The sequence below is a fragment of the Prinia subflava genome, chromosome 7 (assembly GCF_021018805.1).
Source record: "Prinia subflava isolate CZ2003 ecotype Zambia chromosome 7, Cam_Psub_1.2, whole genome shotgun sequence".
Classification (NCBI taxonomy): Eukaryota; Metazoa; Chordata; class Aves; order Passeriformes; family Cisticolidae; genus Prinia; species Prinia subflava.
Window position 1 is genome coordinate 25,639,652 of NC_086253.1, and position 18,855 is coordinate 25,658,506.

Here is an 18,855-nt window from a genome sequence, read left to right on the forward strand (position 1 = left end):
TGCAGGGCTACAGAGTAGCAGGGGAACATCAAAGCTCTGAAGAAGCAGCGGCGGTGGGGGGAGGCTGGAGAAAACGAGCTCAGGATTCCTGGGTACACGAGCAGATGACTGTAGATTTCTCAGGACGAGGCAGAGGCAGAGGGCAGCCTGACCGTCCTCCTCGGCGCTGAGAGCAAGAGTGCCTCCCCCTCCCCTAGATCTGTCTTTTTGCCTTTCCCAAAGCTCATCTTCTCTCCCCTCTGAGGGACACTCCCAGGGACTCAAAAACAATAGGTGTAGCCTCGTGCTGCTATATCCCTCAAGTACTTCTTTTGTTCTGACTAAGTAGTCATCAAGGCTTTTTGGAAACTTATGGGAAAAAATTCTGTGAGAGGAAAAAAAGAAAAAAAAAACCAAATCTAACCCCCAACAACTGCCTTGGTGGCATGTGGAAGAAAGGCACTATCTTCCTGTTTGAATACAATCATAGGAATAATAACAGGGAAAATATAATACATGTAGCAACAGAGACTAAGTTGTCACAAAAAGGCACAATCCCGGAGGAATGGAAGAGGGTTGGCGTACAGCCTCATGTCCTTACCCAGGGCCAAATAATTTGTGCACACAGAATTGATGTAGACTTTTGAAAAGTCCTATTTAGATCTGAAGGAAGAGACCTGGCTGCTGGGTGTTTCAGAGCCACCTGGCCCAGAGAATCAGAAGGGAAAAGGGATTCTGTTGGGACATCTCTGTTGAATTGGTAGTGATAGTGGAACCGTGACTTGTATTTGTGGATGTAACACAGATCCTCATTTATCCTAGAGATATTTGAGAAGATAAGTGTTGCAGTGTTAAATAGACCAGCCTGGTGACACCCCATACACTGTCAAACTTGGCTATATCACGATGTCAGCAACATTTCTAAAATGTTTTTTTTCTGTGAACAGGGAGATTTATACATAACCTATTTTTTGCCATGTGTGTATATAGTCACTTTTTAGATCTGTGGTACTTCTGACCAAGCATTCTCACTTGAACTCTCAGCTGCTGAGAGAAAAAAAAAAAAAAAAAGCTAAATGCTGTATTTTCACTTCTAGACAATCTTCTAGGAAGCAGTAGTTTTACATCTTGAGCTGGGCAATTAAATGTGGTTTTTAGTGGTTTTGAAGATGGAAAAGAATCTAGCAAGCAAAAAAAAAAAAGGCTTAAGTAGAACAAATATTTTTCAGGGACCATTATTAATTATGCAACACATAAATAAAATTTTACTGGCCCCTCATTTTTTTTTATTTCGGTCAACAAAACCAGGTGCAGAATTCTTGGGAAAACTGCTGGATTAAGCGAGCTAGACTGCTAGGGATGCCAGCCCAGCAAGGAGGCCATGCTTGCTCCAGAAGCTAGGAGCAAACGAATTTGGCTCTCCGCGCATCCCCTCCTCATCCTCCCCACATCTCCCCTCATCCCCCTCATGCCCCCTCATCCTCCCTCATCCCCCCTTCATTCCCCCCTCATCCCGCCCTCATCCCCCTCATCCCCCTCATTCCCCCTCATTTCCCCCTCATTCCCCCCTCATCTCCCTCATTCCCCCTCATTCCCCCTCATCCCCCCTCATCCCCCCTCATTCCCCTCATCCCCCTCATCCCTCCCTCATTCTCCCCTCATCCCCCTCATCCCCCTCATTCCCCTCATCCCCCTCATTCCCCCTCATTCCCCTCATCCCCTGTCCTGGGGTGACAGGACATTTTCATGCTTTGTATCCCAAATCGTGGTTGGTTTTTTTTTTCCCTGTTCCCGTGCTCTCAGTTTGTTTTGTCTGTGGCTGAGCCCCTCCCCCGGCTGCTTGCTTCTGGCTTGCTGCTAGCTTTAGGCTGCTTTGCTGGCTTTGCTCTTTGCTTTCTGCTTTTTGCTTGCTTTTTTGCCATCTTTTTCTGCTTTTGTGTTTCCCCTTCTTTCCTTCCTCCCTTCCCTGAAGACATCGGACCTGCTTCGGGCCCTGATTCAGGAACATCAAGGGAACACCCCCTGGAGTCTGCACCTGAAAGAAGCTTTGGCATCCTCCCCAGCAGAGACTGCTCACCCTCTCTTGGACTGGTGAAAACATTTCTTGTCATCTCGGACTGTTTTCCTTGTGTTGGGGAGTGTTTTTTTTCATTGTTTCTCAATAAACAAGTTTTTTCCACTTTCTCCTCTGAGGAAATTCCTCCCGAACCCGGTGGTGGGGGAGGGAGTTGTGGAATTTTGTCCTAAACTAGGACATCCCCCTCATCCCTCCCTCATTCCCCTCATCCCCCTCATTCCCCTCATCCCCCCACGGCGGAGCGCGGGCGCCCCCGCGCGGTCCCGGTGCGCGCTGCCGGAGCCGCCCCGTGCTCCCCGCACCCTCCGGGGAGCCCCGGCGTTCTCCCGTTCGCGTCGCGCCCACCCTGTGGCAGCTCTTGTCAACACCACTGAAATACTGCAGGCCCGCGATATCCGACTGCTGTGAATGTCATGTCCACACATCACGGTCCAGCTGCCAGTGCTGCTCTCTCTTGGCACAAAAGCAGAGGTGTGCATTTAAATTGGTGACATGGATGCGTACGCAGAGGGAAAAGGATTGCATGGGAAAAGAGCTGCCGAGGGAATAGCTGGGCAGTAGTGATAAGTTCGGTGAACAAACCAGCATTAACCCTGGCCACTGCAATGGCAGGACTCACTTTTCCTATTGCTGAAATAGCTTTTCTTCCTTTATAAACTCTTGAGGCATTTGCTACCCGAAATAAGGGTGCTGCCTGCTAGCCAGTAGTCAGTACTGCTCCATACTTGAAGGTTTCTTAATTTACATCACTACAGCTCCTCGCTTAAAGCCACTTGAAAAAGGAGAAGGAGCAATCTGTCACCTGCTCACTGTTCAGAGCTGAGATCAATTCCTGTCTTCAACCTGCAGCCAACTGTCTTCCTCCTAAGTTTGCTAGAAAAAAGCCATGCTGACTCCTATGAAACATGAGGGCCTCCAACTCCTGCACCCGTGAGCCATGGTCAGCCATGAAAAGCACTGCCTCCCACACATCTAGAACAATGTGCAAAGCACATAAGGAAAGGGCATCACACAGAAACAATCCTGTTGCATTGGGGAGTGGACTGCCGAGGGAGAATTTACACCTTGTTTGTCTCTAGCAGAGATATAACCATGACTGCCAAGGAAATTATGAATGTACTGAAGTTTACTGTACCTAAATCCACAGGAAGATGTTTTTGCTCAACTACTTTTCTAAAAAGGAAGCTAAAAATGTAAATGCTCCTCAGTGAAAAACATCACTATCCCTTTCTCATCATTTCCATCAGCTTTAGGGAAGTTTTAATTAAAGAAAAAAAATCAGTATATTTAGAAAAGGTAGTAGCTCACCCACTTTTTGTTGTATTTGGAAGTCTCTTTTAAGTTTGTAGAGATTAAAAACATGGCCTGTCAGCAGTGACAGCTTATCACCAGATGATACCTTACATGCAGAATTCTTGATTTTGGTCAGTTGACTTTATAACCTACTAGTTTTACTTTTTGTTTAGTAGACAAAGCCATAGAAAGCAACACTAGGGAAAAGGACATTTGTCTACATTACAAAACTCACATAAATTCCTTTTGCAAAGATCCAACATGACCACACAGTGCATCAATAACATGGTGCAATCTTTTTGTAGGTTTTGCCTGCTTTCTTTTTGAAATCTGCCTTCTGATATCCCAGGTATTTATTTGGCACCATTGTGGGTTTAAACACTAATCACTAATCTAAATCACTAATAATTCACTTTCAGGGAAGGAAATTTCAGCCACAATAAGTTGCCAAACTATTACCTCTTTTCTCAAAGTGTCAGAGAAACTGCAGAAAAGCTGCCTGTGGCTGCCTTAAGAGGCTGCAAGTAAAGTCAGGAGCTCCTGAGGATTGGAGGTAGCTCCTCTCTCTGCTCTGGGTCCCAGCCTGCACTGTCCAAGGAAGTGGCACAATCAGAGCAAAATTGGAGGGCAGGATGTGAAAAGGGCAACAGGTGATGATGGCACAGAACAGAAGAATCATTTTCATGGTTTTCTTCCAAACCCTGAGGCAGAGTTCAGGATTTTTACATCTAAGCCTCCACCTGTGACTTTGCAGGAAGTACCTGCTCAACATCTAGGTAGTGATGCCCCTTTTGTTTTTTATTCTGTCCCCTAAAGACATGGGATGGGTATTACCTCATGTAGAGAAGATATCTCTGTGGTATGAAGTCTACACCCTTTCAGTATGAGATGACAGTTCCAATGTCATCTGTTTTGCACCACCTTTTCTGAGAAGATAAATCCTTCAAGAGAAGGTTTTTATAAAAGAGATCTGCAAGAAAATGAAGTTAGCACTTCCCTGCCAATCTCAGTCTTTGTCTTTTAAACAGCCTTATCAGTCTTCATTCGCTTTCAGTCATTCTGTACCACACCCTACATGTAGCTCATGTCAGCCCTGGGGTTTGTGTGCAAAGCCTTTAAAGCAGCTACTGAAGTCTCACTACCAAGCAGCTACCTTGACCTTTTGCAGTGAAAAGGAGTGAAAACCATCCATGCAGAGCTCTCTGTCACCGTCCTGGGATGGTTCATTTGAAAAAAAAAAAAAAATAGCATAAATAATGAGAAACCTAGTTTTAAGCTTGCAGCAGCAATCACATAGGACAGTGTGGTTTTCAGAGCAATTCAGATAGTTTGAACACCATGGCACTGAGCAGTTCAGAAATAAAATATGTGAACATTTAACCTTGTTCAGCCTGTCATTGTGTGTTTGCATCAAAAGGTAGCTGTTCAATAGCTGCAGACTTTCCAAGCAATCTCTGGAGCCTGGCAGCAAGTCATAAGAGCCTCTCTGGCTGTCACCAGGGAAACCACGGATATGTTCTGCGTGTGGTCTGCCTTCCAGGGACAAGGCTATTACTAGGCACCATCACAGGAAAAGACATCTCAAGACCAATTTCCTTAGCTTGATATTGCATTAGCTGTGCGTACAAAAGGATGGGTTCCTAACTCTGTGGAGGCTTCTGATGCTACAGTTGGTTCAACTGGCAAAACTACTGTCAAGTTTTCTAAAGCTTTGAGTTCAAACACGTTTTTATTTGATCTGTGTTGTATGATTTAAACCTGATCAAATCTAACACCTGAAGGAAAAATTTAAAAATAGATGAGATGTTCTCTCTTCTGGTAGATATCCGGGGAAAGTAGAAAAATGCAATAAAGTGGAACCAGTTTAAATATTAGTTCAAAAATGTTGTCAATTGTGAGATTTTTTTGAAACTCAGTCACTTCTGAGTTCAATCAAAATATTTCTGAAAATGGTAACAATAATGTTAACATTTCCAGTGATAGAATGGCAAATTAATTTTTTATTAAATTATAAATAATCAGCATCATTGTTAAAAGGAAACAGAAGAAAGGTGCTAGTTTTGGAGTAAAAAAGAAATAGTTCTGTGATAACAGAAGATCAAAGATGGCATGGTCTAATTAAAATATAAAATGCTTCATGAATATCAAAGGGTTACCTACAGCTCTGACAGACATTGTCAGGGGAAATTACAGGCACCTTAACTCTTCTAGAATCATCTTTGTCTCCACTGGCTTCCAACTCTGTATTTTCTCACATCCTGCATAGGAAATCAAATTAAAATCTGGGAACTGAACCTGGTTTTACTGTCAGAGCTCCTCCAAAGAAAGTTTAAAAGTTTTGCTGACGATGTATCTGTCTGTTGGCAAACTGAACAACTCAAGCCTGACTGAAAAGTAGTTGTATTAGAGCTAGTTACGAAACAAACTTTAATCATGAATTCTGTCCTTATTTTCTGTCTTCTCCTTTTCTACATCTAGAAGCTTCCTCGGGGCATAGAAAAAGGCTTCTGTGTAACAGGAATGTCACACAACAGAAGGCTGAATTCCTGATTAACAGCAGCTCCTTCCACTTGAACTGCAACTATTTAAGCAAAGTAATAAAACAAAAAGAAAGGTCAATAATCAAATTGTGCCTCTGTTTCAGATGGATACACTACTGATGATATTGAATTTTACTGGAATGGAGGAGAGTCAGCAGTAACAGGAGTTAATAACATCGAGCTCCCACAATTTTCTATTGTGGATTACAAGATGGTATCAAAGAGAGTGGAATTTACAACAGGTAAGCACTGACAGGCTAAAAGAAGTTATCCCCTCCTTTTCCAATGCATAAATACCAGTGCCTCCCTTTTGTGAGGCATTAGTCATTATATGACTTCTCTCTTTCAGGAGCATATCCTCGATTATCACTTAGCTTCCAGCTTAAAAGAAACATTGGATACTTCATTTTGCAAACCTATATGCCTTCCACACTGATCACAATTCTGTCATGGGTATCTTTTTGGATCAATTACGATGCGTCCGCAGCCAGAGTTGCTCTAGGTAACTTCTCAAAATGACTAAACTACATGGACACTTGCTGCCTTTGAAAATAGTGGCACCAAATCCATACTGCTGGTTGTGGCATCATTAATTGTGATCTTACTCTGAGAGCACAGGGCCTTGGTTGTCAGGAAGGCAGGCAAGGGGGACCTTGCCAACATCTGAAGCTCTTGCTCTGCACTTAGGTTGGGATTCTGACTGACTTCCAGTGGCCGTTATGGCCTTTGGATCCAGCCACATGTATCTTGCTTCCAAACTAGGGCGTAAAAGTCTAATTCAGGTATCTGAGGGTATCTACACTGTGCTGCATGGGCAATCCCTGCTGATGTTAAAGTGTTCTCTCAAGCCAGGTCTGTGACTGGAATGAATACACAAGATCCTACTGACATCAGTGGAGATACACCAACTTACACCAAATAAGTCTGGTTTAGCTATAGAGTTGGTTCTTTCCCATACCATGTTCCTAGTTACAACTTTCCATAAGAATGAAGATCTTCTGCACTATCTGTGCTTTAAGGCATATATGTTTTTCAACTCTATTGCCAAAAAGCCATTTTGTCCCATCTCTCTGCAAATTAAACTTGTTACACCCGTGCCTAGAGCTATTATCTACACGCATTAATGACCTGTGATTAAAACAGACTAAAAAGTAATTTCAGCCAGCTAAAAGAAAAAACACATATGAGGAAAAAAATCATTCAGTGGTGGATAACTGGAGATGGAAATGCTTTACTTGCAAGCACCTAGTTAACAGGAAAAGTTGTTTTGGTACAAGCATATATATCAGTTTCTCTTCACCAAAGACCATCACTTTATCAAAAGGCTTCCCTTTCTCCTTTCAATCCTCCATTTTAAATCAAAAGCTAGATACTTATTGCAGATCCCCATAGCAATGCAGGTCACCTATGGGGTCAAGCAGAGCTACTGCTGTAAATGAAGTAAGAAGCATTTTCTCACATAGAAAGAACAGCAATCAACTCTGCTATCCGGGTCAGCTGACATCACATTCCCTAGCACAGTCTTGACAAAATTAAGGCAAGTAGTTCCAACATATCTTGGGCTTTTGGGAGTTATTTCATTCACCCTCCACTGCATGAAAAGCCAAGGAAGGTGCTATCAGCAGACTTGAAAGGATATGTTCCTTTCCAGTTCTACAAAACGCATTCCTTTGGCTGCTAAGAACTTGAACACAAAATTAACCTATCTGCATGAGAAGTGCAATGCTGCCATTATGTCTTTTGTGCTTAAATCTCCTTCCTTGTCTTATTAGTCAATGTCTATTTCTTCCTTTTGCAGGAATCACGACTGTGCTGACCATGACCACCATCAGCACTCATCTCAGGGAGACCTTGCCAAAGATTCCCTATGTCAAGGCAATCGATATTTACCTGATGGGATGCTTTGTGTTTGTGTTCCTGGCCTTGCTGGAATATGCCTTTGTAAACTACATATTCTTTGGGAAAGGACCTCAACATCAAAAAAAGACAGCAGGCAGGGCAGGACATGCTACAGGCGAGAAGAGCAGACTGGAAACAAATAGAATTCAGGTAAAATGTTCAAGCTATCTTTTCAAATATTACTTTTACAGTGAAAATATTCATTTATATGATGATAGAGATAACTACAGGTAGAACACATGTGCAAAAGCATTTAAGATTGCCTAGAGAAAAATTGTATTTTAAGGAGATTACAGCAACGAATAGTCTGTTCCATCTTCGACTGAAAACAGTAAAAAAAAATACAGAAAATGCAAATGAATATTCAGGACACATTCTTCTTTGTATTTCTTGAAGAAGAATTACAAGGGGTACAAGGAAGTTAAATATTTATTATTTTAACTGTATATTTTTTTGCCTTAGAAGGTGGTATAGAAGAAATGTGTATAATAAAGTTCCTCTTTGCATACAGAAACTTCACCATAAATAAAAAGTATAGACAAGCTCTGTTGCTTCAGTGAGCCCTGAATGAAGCCTGTAGCACTGAGCTTTGAGGAACACAAGGATGCTGCTTCTAGGTTATAACAGCTTTCATAGACATCAGGATTTTTCCCTCAGCTAAATTCAGGCATACGAAAACTATCCCCTTTTTAAAACACAAGCCAGAAAACTTTCCAGGCCAGGAAGTAATACTATGGACAAATTTTTAATGAGAATGAGTTTAATTTTGCAATACATCACCGAGCACTTCCAAACATTATAAACCTATTTCACTTTTTCCCAGTTTTTCAAAAGTAAATCCATTGAAGCCTCAAGTTTATTTGGCCCAGTCTGACTCAGAGGATAATACACATCCTAATGAGCCAAAAATTTTCTTCCTTCCTGTGCTTTACTTACAATACATTACATCCAAGTATTAATGAGATCATGCCCGGGCTGTCCTATAAACTTCTTTACTGTTGTGGCCTGAGGTGATAACATTTGGACAAAACAGTGTTCGAGCCCTCTGTTCAGTTTGAAGAATGAGACCAACACATGAAACTCTGAGAAGTAAGACTTCATCCTGATAGATGGCTACAGGATCCAATACACATCAGGAAGTGCATTTCAGGAACTCTGTGATATCTCATTAATTCTAGACCTGTGTGTTTGGTGTCCCACCATGACAGCTATGCATGATTAACAAAGCTGTCAGACTGAGGAGTCTCAGTGAACTCATGAACCCAGTAAAAGTTCTTACTTACATTTGCCTTCTGTCCCATTGTGTAGGAGATGCTTTATTACAGTGAGGGCACAAATTCAGTTCAGGCAATCAGTGGTCTCCAAGAACCCCCAAAGTACTGTCTTCTACAGAGCAGAGGAGATAATCCCTGGCATGGATTGTGTGCACACACATTGTCTATCAATTCCTATGGAAAATAAGGAAGGAAGAAAACCAACATAACCCACAAACCCTGACCAGCTACCTCAGCAGCTCCTGAGATAACTCAGGCCAGGTGAAAAGCAGCACAGCAAGGATTCGTGATGAAGAGGAAATCAAGACTTCTTCAGAGGTCAGCCTTGGCTACATGTGCCCCAGTGCACTGAATTGATTACAGGATAAGAGTGCAGGTAAGTTCTTCTCCTGCATATTTGGAGTTTTGTTTAACTCACAAAATGCCATAACTCATAACTAAAAGCTTTTGTCCAAATGTTTTGCAGCAAAGATTACACTGAGATTGGTACTTAGAATTGGATGGAAAGTTTTTAAAGAACCACATTGCATATACCATCATTTTTCTGATAGAAAAAAGAAGTCATACATGATTTGTACCAGGATTTCTAAGTGCTCACACTTCAGACAGCAGTCTCATTCTGAGACTGAGAGTGCTTTAAGTGAACAGACTGCTTTCTGCCTGTACAGTGCAGGTTTGTGATCTTAAATACATATATATGCACACATACACATAAACACACACATGTGAATGGATATCATTGAATGTTGGGTTCCACACACTGATGTGAGGCATTGGGAACATTAATTTTACTCAGCATAGAAATGCTGATTTCCAACAGTTGCATTTCTGTCTTTGGCAGGAAGAGTGCACACGACCAGAGCAGTGGGACACAGCAAGGTTGTGTGACGTCCAGTGAAACAGCTCCCAGCTCCTCTCTGTCATTTTATGAGATTTTTCACTGGTATTATGATGCCTGCACCAGAGCAGGGGAAACTTTTTCTTTGAGCATTAAAGAAGTACAGTTGTAAGTATGTATTGCTATAGGACATTTCTTCCCTTTTACTCTTGACCCCCACCACTTATCCATACAGGGACCTGTAACTATTAGAAGATATGTAACAGTGCTTTATCTCTTTGTGCCAGGTGAGGATCATTCCCATCTGACATACAACTCCAAAGACTAAGAGTTCCAATTCCTTCACCAGCTAACACAAGCTTTAGATGTGTGAGCAACACTCAGCAAACTGACCACGATATTAGCAGTACAGAGAAGATGAAAAAGGAAATGGAACTGCTTTTTCATAGGTGGCTGTTCCATGCTCTGTAGACTGAAGATGGATATGAAGTCTCTCCAGCTTCACAATTTATGCCATTTTTATTTTTAATATACAAAAAAAATTAAATTGTAGTAAACAATCTTTCTGTTTCTCTGAATAAAGCATGAAGACTGTTTATATCTCCTTGTTCATTTGTCAAAGCTAGATGTCACTGACATCACCATAATTGTGGATAAATAGAAAAAAACTACCCAGCAAGAAAATATTTAGATAGTCCATGAATGCAACTGCTTCTCTTTCTCCAGACAATTACAACATGAATAGTAATTACACAGAAGATATCTCTGAAAGTATGAAAAAGTATGAAAAAGGTATGAAAAAAGTATGAAAGTATGAAAAAAGGGTAGATGCAATCACAGTGTGAGTGGGAAAGGGGCTATGCCATCAAAAGGTTCATAAATGACAATACAAGGCAAGTGATAGATTGGCCCCCCAGTTCTGCATAGCATCATACTTTCCTTTCAAGTTTCCTGTGAAACATTAAACACTTGGGATAGAAAGCCAGAGACCAGCCACAGGTTCCCAGGAAAACTTAGTTTTCCACTACAGTGGCTACTGGAAGGAGAAAAAGAAGGAAAGCACATAACCACACAAATATCTTAATCTTCAAGTAAATCTCTTTGTGAATTAGTATAGCCCTGCTGAGCATAAGCTGTTTCTTTGCAGATCAGATTGTGGTAACATTGCAGCATTTGTTCCAATAAGACATGTATGAATAACATGGCCCTGAGCCTTTCATCTTAAGAGGAAAAAACAATGGGTTTGTATTGAGATAAAACAGGTGTTCTTACTTTTTACCTCCCAACAGTTAAGACAAAAGAAAAAAAAAAGAAAAATAAAAATTCATTCCGGACAGCACTAAGCATTTGAAACCCATTCTCAGTCAAGGAATGCTAACATGCACTTCCCTGTCTGACTACTTTTTATGTGGTCAATACAGGCCTGTTGCTTTGGTTTGATTTCTTTTTATGACTTTGACTCTTTTACACTTACAACATCATTTGATGATCCTAAGCAGGAAACTAATTTTCTAAGTGTCACTTGAAAAAAAGGGGGTTTCATCCCCCTTAGTGTGGGGACATTCATTTAACCCTCAGTGTCTGATTTGTCTGTCAGTGCCCCAGGAGAGCTCAGACCAGTCTGTCAGCATCCTCTTAGGGGGACCCTTCACTGAACTGCCCTGGTGGCTCACAGGGTGGTTTGGCTGGCTTAGTCAGGGACAGCCTAAGGGACACTCCTCAGCAGGTCTTCCCAGCTTATGACCCCTTAGTGGGTTTTGCTCTTTGTTTGAGTATGTTACCCACTGGCAGCAACAGCCAGCACCTGGGAAGGACTCACAGCTTATGGGATATCAATGTTTATTAATAAAAAATGGTGACAGGTTAAGGTTCAAGGATTGCCAGTGATAGCATCTGACTGCAAAACATATTTAAAGCAATGCACAGACAAACGCTAAGCCCCAGTGACGGTATTCAGCTCACACAGGGTGATTCTTACCCAGCAGGCATCCCTATGGGGTAGAAGACAGGTTCAGCCCATCGACTGATGCCAGTAGTTACAGTGGAGTCTTCCCTAACTTTTCCCCATTCTCAACTTATCTGTATCCTGTTTCTTTACATTTAGGTGGAACTTGAGTGACTCAAGTTATCCACACCTTTGTTACTGACTGGTGTCAAATTCTCTGGCTTCACTCTTAGAGTCAATAAAATACGGAGCCCATGCCCAGTGAGGGGTGGTCGTACCTTGGAGGGAGGTGTGAGTTGGTATTACAATTAGACTATAATGAACCAAGCCCATCTGAGGAGAACAATTTCAGCACAGTTGTTGGCTCAGCAGCAGGAGATAGCTGAGTTTTAATAAAAGTTTTAATACTTTGCAGTGAACTTCAAAATATACTGAAAGGGTTTTTAATTATGTGGGAAATTGCACAGAGCATTTGACCAGGTACATAAGAACATGTTTTATGCTTCCATGAGATAATTTAGTCAAGATCAGTGTAAGGCTCTTTCCTCTGAATTGCAAAGACCAACTTGCTGCATGACATACAAATCATCTTGCCTAAAATGGTTTAAATTAAATTAATTTTAAAAATAACAGGTTCATTCAGAATGCTTAGAGCAGGAATTCAGACACTGCTTGGCTCATAATAAATTGTCAGGATGTACTACTTTAAGAAAGATTCCTGTGAATCACTTCAGAGTGTAGGCAGCTACAAGTTTTCTTCCCAAAAGAAAAGTCATAATAACTGCTTAATAATGCTTGCATTATTGTTACTATTATTATAACACTGAAGTCAATTAACTTACACATTAGATTATGTAATCAAAGATAGCTCAAAGAGCTGTTTCATAAAACTGTGAAGAAAAGATTGACCTATCAATTGACCTATCAAAACTTCTGAGAATCTAAAAAAAAATCTATTTATGCAGAGACAACTCAGAGATCATTGGGGTTTTTCCACACAAAAAAAAGTCAGATCTTCAGAACAAATGAATAGTCTCATAGTTGTGGCAGTCCTCTGGAGAGTAGGAGACCATAGCTTAAACCTTCTTTCTTCTTAAATTTGAAGAACTGAGCTAAAAAGTATGAACTGGGTAGCCCATATTTCAAGCAAACATTTGAAACACCATGCTGATTTGTGACAAGCTGTCCCTTCTAACCCAGAACATGTGAGCTTTTCCCACCAAAACAGTGGTGGGAACTGGGGTGTTACCACTGAATGCTCATTTCAGCACATGTAGAATCAATTTCTAAACCAGACTAGTGCATTTTCTATCTGTGCTGACTTATTACTTCACATAGAAGGCTTTTTTACCCCACAGTTCTCTTATGTGGCTTTTGTACAAATAGTCCTTTCACTGCTTTGCTTTCAGTTACTAAGTGCTGAGTCTGGCACAGTGCAAATATGCTGTCACTTATGATGCAAAGATTTCTCCTGGTGATGGGAAGGAACATCTTCCCCATTACCAGGTGGAACTGAAACTTTCTTTGGTCCCATCTTTCTTTTGCAGCAACCCACAAAGACTGGGCTTCCCTGTGTGTTTTGTTTGGATTTTTTTCTTGCACATACTTCAAATTTGCTGTAGATTATTATATCATTTCCTAGTTCTGCTATGTTGTACTAAAAATGTAGAGCTCAGAGTGTTAAAAAAGCACTGCATATCAATGGTGCTTCACAAGACCAGATATTGTCTATAATTAATACCTCATTCCCTGATATAAAGGCATCCACAGACATGATTGAGTTTGTTATAAATTTTGGATAGGTCCAATACCACATTTTATCAAAAATAACATTAATACTCAAGCCTCAATGTGAAGACTTTGAAGTTTCACTTAAGAGACCTCTCTTCTGATGTATATTTCCCTCATATGAGCTACAGTGGATGTTTAAATATCTGTGAATTTGAAACATCTATTAAGTCTTTATGCGGAAGTCAGAAGTTAACCTGGAAATACCACAAAAAATTTTCAAATAGGTTTTACTACAAACGTGTAGAAAACTAAAGATTTGTGAAAAGGAGAACATTTCAAAGCAATGCAGAAATTCATGATTAACTATACTCATACAAAAGAAGACGATACAAAAATATTTAATATATACATATATATAATTGTCGGTGCCAGATGTACGTGCTGGTTGCAGTTTCCAGTTCTTTGCTTAGTTATTTAAAACAGTGCTCTGACTAATAGCACAAATCAAGTGACAAGCATATTGGAAACAACTGCTTCTGGTACCAACACATAAAAATGTAACTGAATGTAAGTTTTCACTGAATAAAATGGATTATTCTGTACTCACATGTACAAGTTAATGGCATGCTATGATTTCATCCCTTTAATATAGTAACTGCCCAAAATCAATTCTCATCACGGGTATTTTACAATAACTGATAAAATACACATGTATCCACATGCTCTTCATATGATGAACCCATTGTTACAAAACTTTTAGAAACTAACCTGCAGCACTAAAACAGTCGAAAACTCTTTAAAATGGGCAGAGACAGCAACATTTTCTTTTCACCTTGAGTATGTGAAAGCTTCAGGGGCCAGTCACCAGACTTTAAAAATCAGTATTTCATAAAGGCCATGATCCAAGTAAAAGATAAAATTACAAAAGTCTTACTTCACAGAGGACGAGACAATTAACTGAATTACAAGACCAAGAAGCCGAATCAGGATAGAGGGTGCTTAGATGTTGAATAGGTAATTCACAGTAGTCAGGAAAGTGTCCTGATGTCTTTTCACTTTTGTGAATGCTGTACCAGACAGGGCTGTCATTGCAGCACCAGGAGCACCTTGCCACTAGAGCCACATCTGGGAACACCATGAGCTGGCTGAGGAACTTTTCTAATCCACGTTCCTTCCTTGACACAGGTGGATGCCCATGGAAACATGCTTCTCAGACCACTGGAAACACGGACTGACGCTGGCAGCTCAGATGTGCTCACGAGCCTGCGTGACCCCCGAGCCGCCGCGTACACGTATGACAGTGCCAACCTGCAGTACAGAAGGGGCACCTCCAGCAGGGACCTCTACAGCAGGAGTGCTCTGGACAGGCAAAGGCTCCACAGAAAAGGACACTTACGCAGGAGGACATCCCAGATCAAAGTCAAAGTCAAAATCCCTGATTTGACTGATGTTAACCTGATAGACAAGTGGTCCAGAATGGTCTTTCCCATCATGTTTATTCTTTTCAATGTTGTTTACTGGCTGTATTATGTCCACTAAATTATGCAATAATGTTACCACAGACTAACATAATTACACTTGTTTCTTTTCATTCTCAGTTTCATTAACTCTGAAGAACTGCAGTAGCTATGATGTTCCATGTTCCACGTAAGATACTCTGCCATGGAACACTTCTAGATTTAAGCTTTAAAAAAAACCCAACAACCCAACATAAATCCAGGGTCACAACATTTACATTAGATAAGTAGAGACTAGCTCTTAAGGAGCATCTTGAGAAAAATCGCTCTACCTTGATTTCTACAAAGTTTATGCGTCACCCATGACCTTTCTGTGCCCAATATAATTTTTTTTTTAAGTGGAAATGTGTCCCACTGTGTTTCTTATCACATATTGGCACCTCACAGCAGCATGCTTCCAAACAACACAGTGAAACTACTAATAGTATCTATGTCACTGTCTCTCACCATTTAGAGTATAGAGAAATTTGAAGAAATTACAGTTTAAAGGATTATAACTATTGCACCATGCTTCACTTCAAATATAATAGTTATAATGGGAAGTATTTCCATAGTGTGTTTGAGAAGTATCACTCAAGGAGAAGTCAAATAACATTTTCAGAGGCAGAGATCTTCAAAAGAAGGAAAGGGTAGCAGAGAGAAACCTCCAAGTTTCCAAGCAAGGAATCAGCTGATTTGATCTCAATGGAATTCTGTTATTTCCACAAAGTAGCAAAGTTTATATTTATGAGAAGAATTGTGCCATCTGTAATTTTGTATTAAAAAGTAGAAAACAAACACACATTGATTCCTTGAAGCAACTCAGAGGGATACCCCAGGCCAAGATTTTCTTGGCACCAGGTTTCCTGTGGCTGCTAATTGCAACATTCTCCCAGAAGTTGGTAGATGTCTGGGAACGGACCTGAGAAAATTTCTGCACACAGTTTCCTTCAGATTTCTTTATTCCACTGAGAACCAGGAGATGCAGCTGAGCCCTACAGCACACTGGCAATGCTGGGTGCACTCCTCCCAAGGAGCTTCCCCTTCTGACCTGGCTGCCTGCTTCCTGACACAACTCCAGCCAAGGAGTCACAGGGAAAGGGCCAGCAACATCCATGCCACTGACAGGCAATAGGTCAGTCATCTTTGATCTATGTTAAATCCACTTCCCTTCTCTCTTGCCAGTTGTTTCCTAACAGCACTGAAACTATATTGCCTATATATAGCATTTTATTGAAACTATTATCAGTTAATCTTTTTTCATATTGCAAGCATTTCATACTTTTAGGAGAGTCAAGACATACAAGCCAACAGAGTCTATGTAGGTACTGAGGTGGTACTACCTGTGGAAGCTGGTACAGAAAGAAACATTGGTCAGGATACAAACAAAAAAGTGATGTGGGAAACCTCTTCAGTAGTTTCTCATTGCCTGGCAGTAAGGGCAGCTGATGATCTTATTGCCAACTGACATTGAAATCTCTTTAATCAGAACATAATAATAAATTAAACCCTCCTACATGTTATGGTTTGTCATATTGTGCAAGACCTGAGCCTTCTCACAGACCACAGCCTGCTGCCCCTTCCCTTTCTTTGTGCAGCAGGCTTCTGCAGAATGAGGTAGAATCATAGAATCACCAAACAAGAAAGGGAATAGGTTGAATTTACTCACTACAAAAATTATAGGGCTGCAAACCAGGCATTTAACATTGCTAATCTAAGGGAGTCTTTGAAACTATCCATTTTCCTGTGGGCTCCAAAGTCCCAGTCTCATCCTGAGTTCAGTGGAGCACAATGGTGGTCTCCCCAGGTGTCATCCCTCTGCTGCTACAACCTTTAACCTCCAGTCTACTAAAGAGTTGCACAATTTTACAAGATTAATCAGCCACTAAGTACAACTTGAGGTGATTCAGGACTAATATTAATTCAGATAAATGCCTCTTGTTAATAGGCTATGTCTGCCTATCTCCTCCCTGAAACAACTCCAAATAATTTTTAAACAAGAATCCCACATGGGGCAGTTTGATTAAGTTTTTAACCATAGTTAAGCCATGCTTATATCAAGAATATTTCAGTGGAAACTAACAATATTATTTTGGTATTGTTAAATAAAGAATACAGAGAATATAAGGATGTCTAGCAAACTGAACTTTCCATAATTGCAAAAAATAGCACCAGGAAGGAGACAGCAGTAGGACCATATGTGCAGTCCATTGCAAACACATATCCCATTAAATAGTCCTGAACTCTTTGAACTGGCACGAGACTTTACAGAGCAAGTCCATGAGCCATTGAATTTGCCTGCTTTGTGATTGTATGCAAAAACTACGTCAAAGAAAGTAATTCAAAGAAAGTAATGCATTCTGCAGATTTCTAGTGTAAAATACAACAACCATTGTGTTTTGTATTACCTGATTTCCCAAAGATATTCACAGACAGACTTCAGGTAAGCAATTAAGCCTAGCTGATGCAGCAGTGAAGAGATACTACAACCTCTCCTTATAGCTGCAGTGAACATTTTAGAAGAGCCAACGTCCAACATGACATCAAAAAAATACTTTGGGTTTAAAAAAAATGGATTTTTTGTTTTTGATTACAAGGACAAAGATCAGCTTTACTGGTCTTCAGCTTTTTTGTTTGTTTGTTTGTTTGTTTTGTTTTGGTTTTGGTTTTGTTTTTGTAGGCCTCTAACATCTGCATACATATATTTTTCTAGTTTATGGTTCAGCCAGATACTTCTGGCATAATTTATAGGTACATGGATTAAAAGCAGTTACATTGTACAATTCCAAGAAAAAAAAAAAGTGTGGAGCAGAGTAAAAACCATTAACAAAACAAGAGCAGAGCACATGCAAAGCTCCTTAAGAACAGCATGTTCCAGAAGAGGAGGATCTACCTTTCTGCCCCAGGACACGTTGAACACATGGTGCCTATCTAAATCCCAGCCCTGCAGTCCCTTTTGAGCAGCACACTCCAATGCCTGTCTTTATCAAGAGCTGGAAGCCACGACCTTGAGTCAGGAAACAGCTGCCAGCTCTTGGTGCAAAGTTTGGCAGCAGGGCCAAGAGCTAGCTGCTGCTGCTAACCCCACCACATACAGAGGCAAGAGGCACAACTGTAGGTACAACTACTTCTAGAGAAAAAAGCAGAAGGAAACATTTCTCACCTGAGAGCAATAGCTTGGCAGCAAGAAAAAGCAGAGGTTATTAGTGGCATGGGATGGCAAAATGAGTCTATTTATGGGTTACACAGGTACATTGCCATCTGGAGCTAAGAATTAAGGAGTACAAAAGAAACACAATCTCTTCCCATCAGTAGGTTGGAGTAAGTTGGCTGGCTTTATGCAATAAAGGTAATGCTGTAATGCTAAGTTCCCTCACTGTTGTACTTCAGTAGTTTCCCTACCCTGAGACTTCAAGATCAGCATAGATAAGGTCCTGTTGCTAATTAGGTTTTAGCTAAACTCCCATGCAGTTTGTGCAGCTCTCATGCAATTTCTACTGGAAGCAGTTTTTGGCTCGGTTTCCTGAGGCGTCTACTGTCCCTGAGCGTGTATATTTGTGTGTATATTTGTGTGCCCACCTGGGAGTGTCCCAAAAATATTTGAATCCATTTATAATTTCAACCAAAAGCTAAAAGAGCAGTAAGGATCTGAGATACTACGTTCCTACAAGTTTCAAGAAAGCAGCTAGCTTAGAAGGGGATAAAGCTCACATTAATCTGCCCCTCTTCTCTGCACAGGATGAAAGAATTAAATGACAAATGAAAAATCTGGCATTTCTAAAA

The 18,855-nt window shown here is 40.8% G+C and overlaps 1 protein-coding gene across 4 annotated transcripts in view; it reads left to right on the plus strand.

The window, feature by feature from the left end:
* The window catches only part of GABRB1 (gamma-aminobutyric acid type A receptor subunit beta1), a 121,496-nt gene extending 103,778 nt beyond the window's left edge, over positions 1-17,718 (plus strand). The window contains exons 6-11 of one of the 4 annotated variants that reach the window (XR_010080956.1): positions 5,994-6,131; positions 6,239-6,391; positions 7,688-7,938; positions 9,097-9,735; positions 9,904-10,068; positions 10,188-11,301. Coding sequence is in view for 1 of the 4 variants with exons in the window: in XM_063401877.1 (XP_063257947.1) it covers positions 5,994-6,131; positions 6,239-6,391; positions 7,688-7,938; positions 14,762-15,115 (896 nt within the window). In the remaining 3 variants the exon portion in view is untranslated. Of the gene's footprint in view, positions 1-5,993; positions 6,132-6,238; positions 6,392-7,687; positions 7,939-9,096; positions 10,069-10,187; positions 11,302-14,761 lie in introns of those variants that run through there. The other 3 variants (XR_010080957.1, XR_010080955.1, XM_063401877.1) reach the window with 3 other exon arrangements.
* Positions 17,719-18,855: the final 1,137 nt, after the last annotated feature.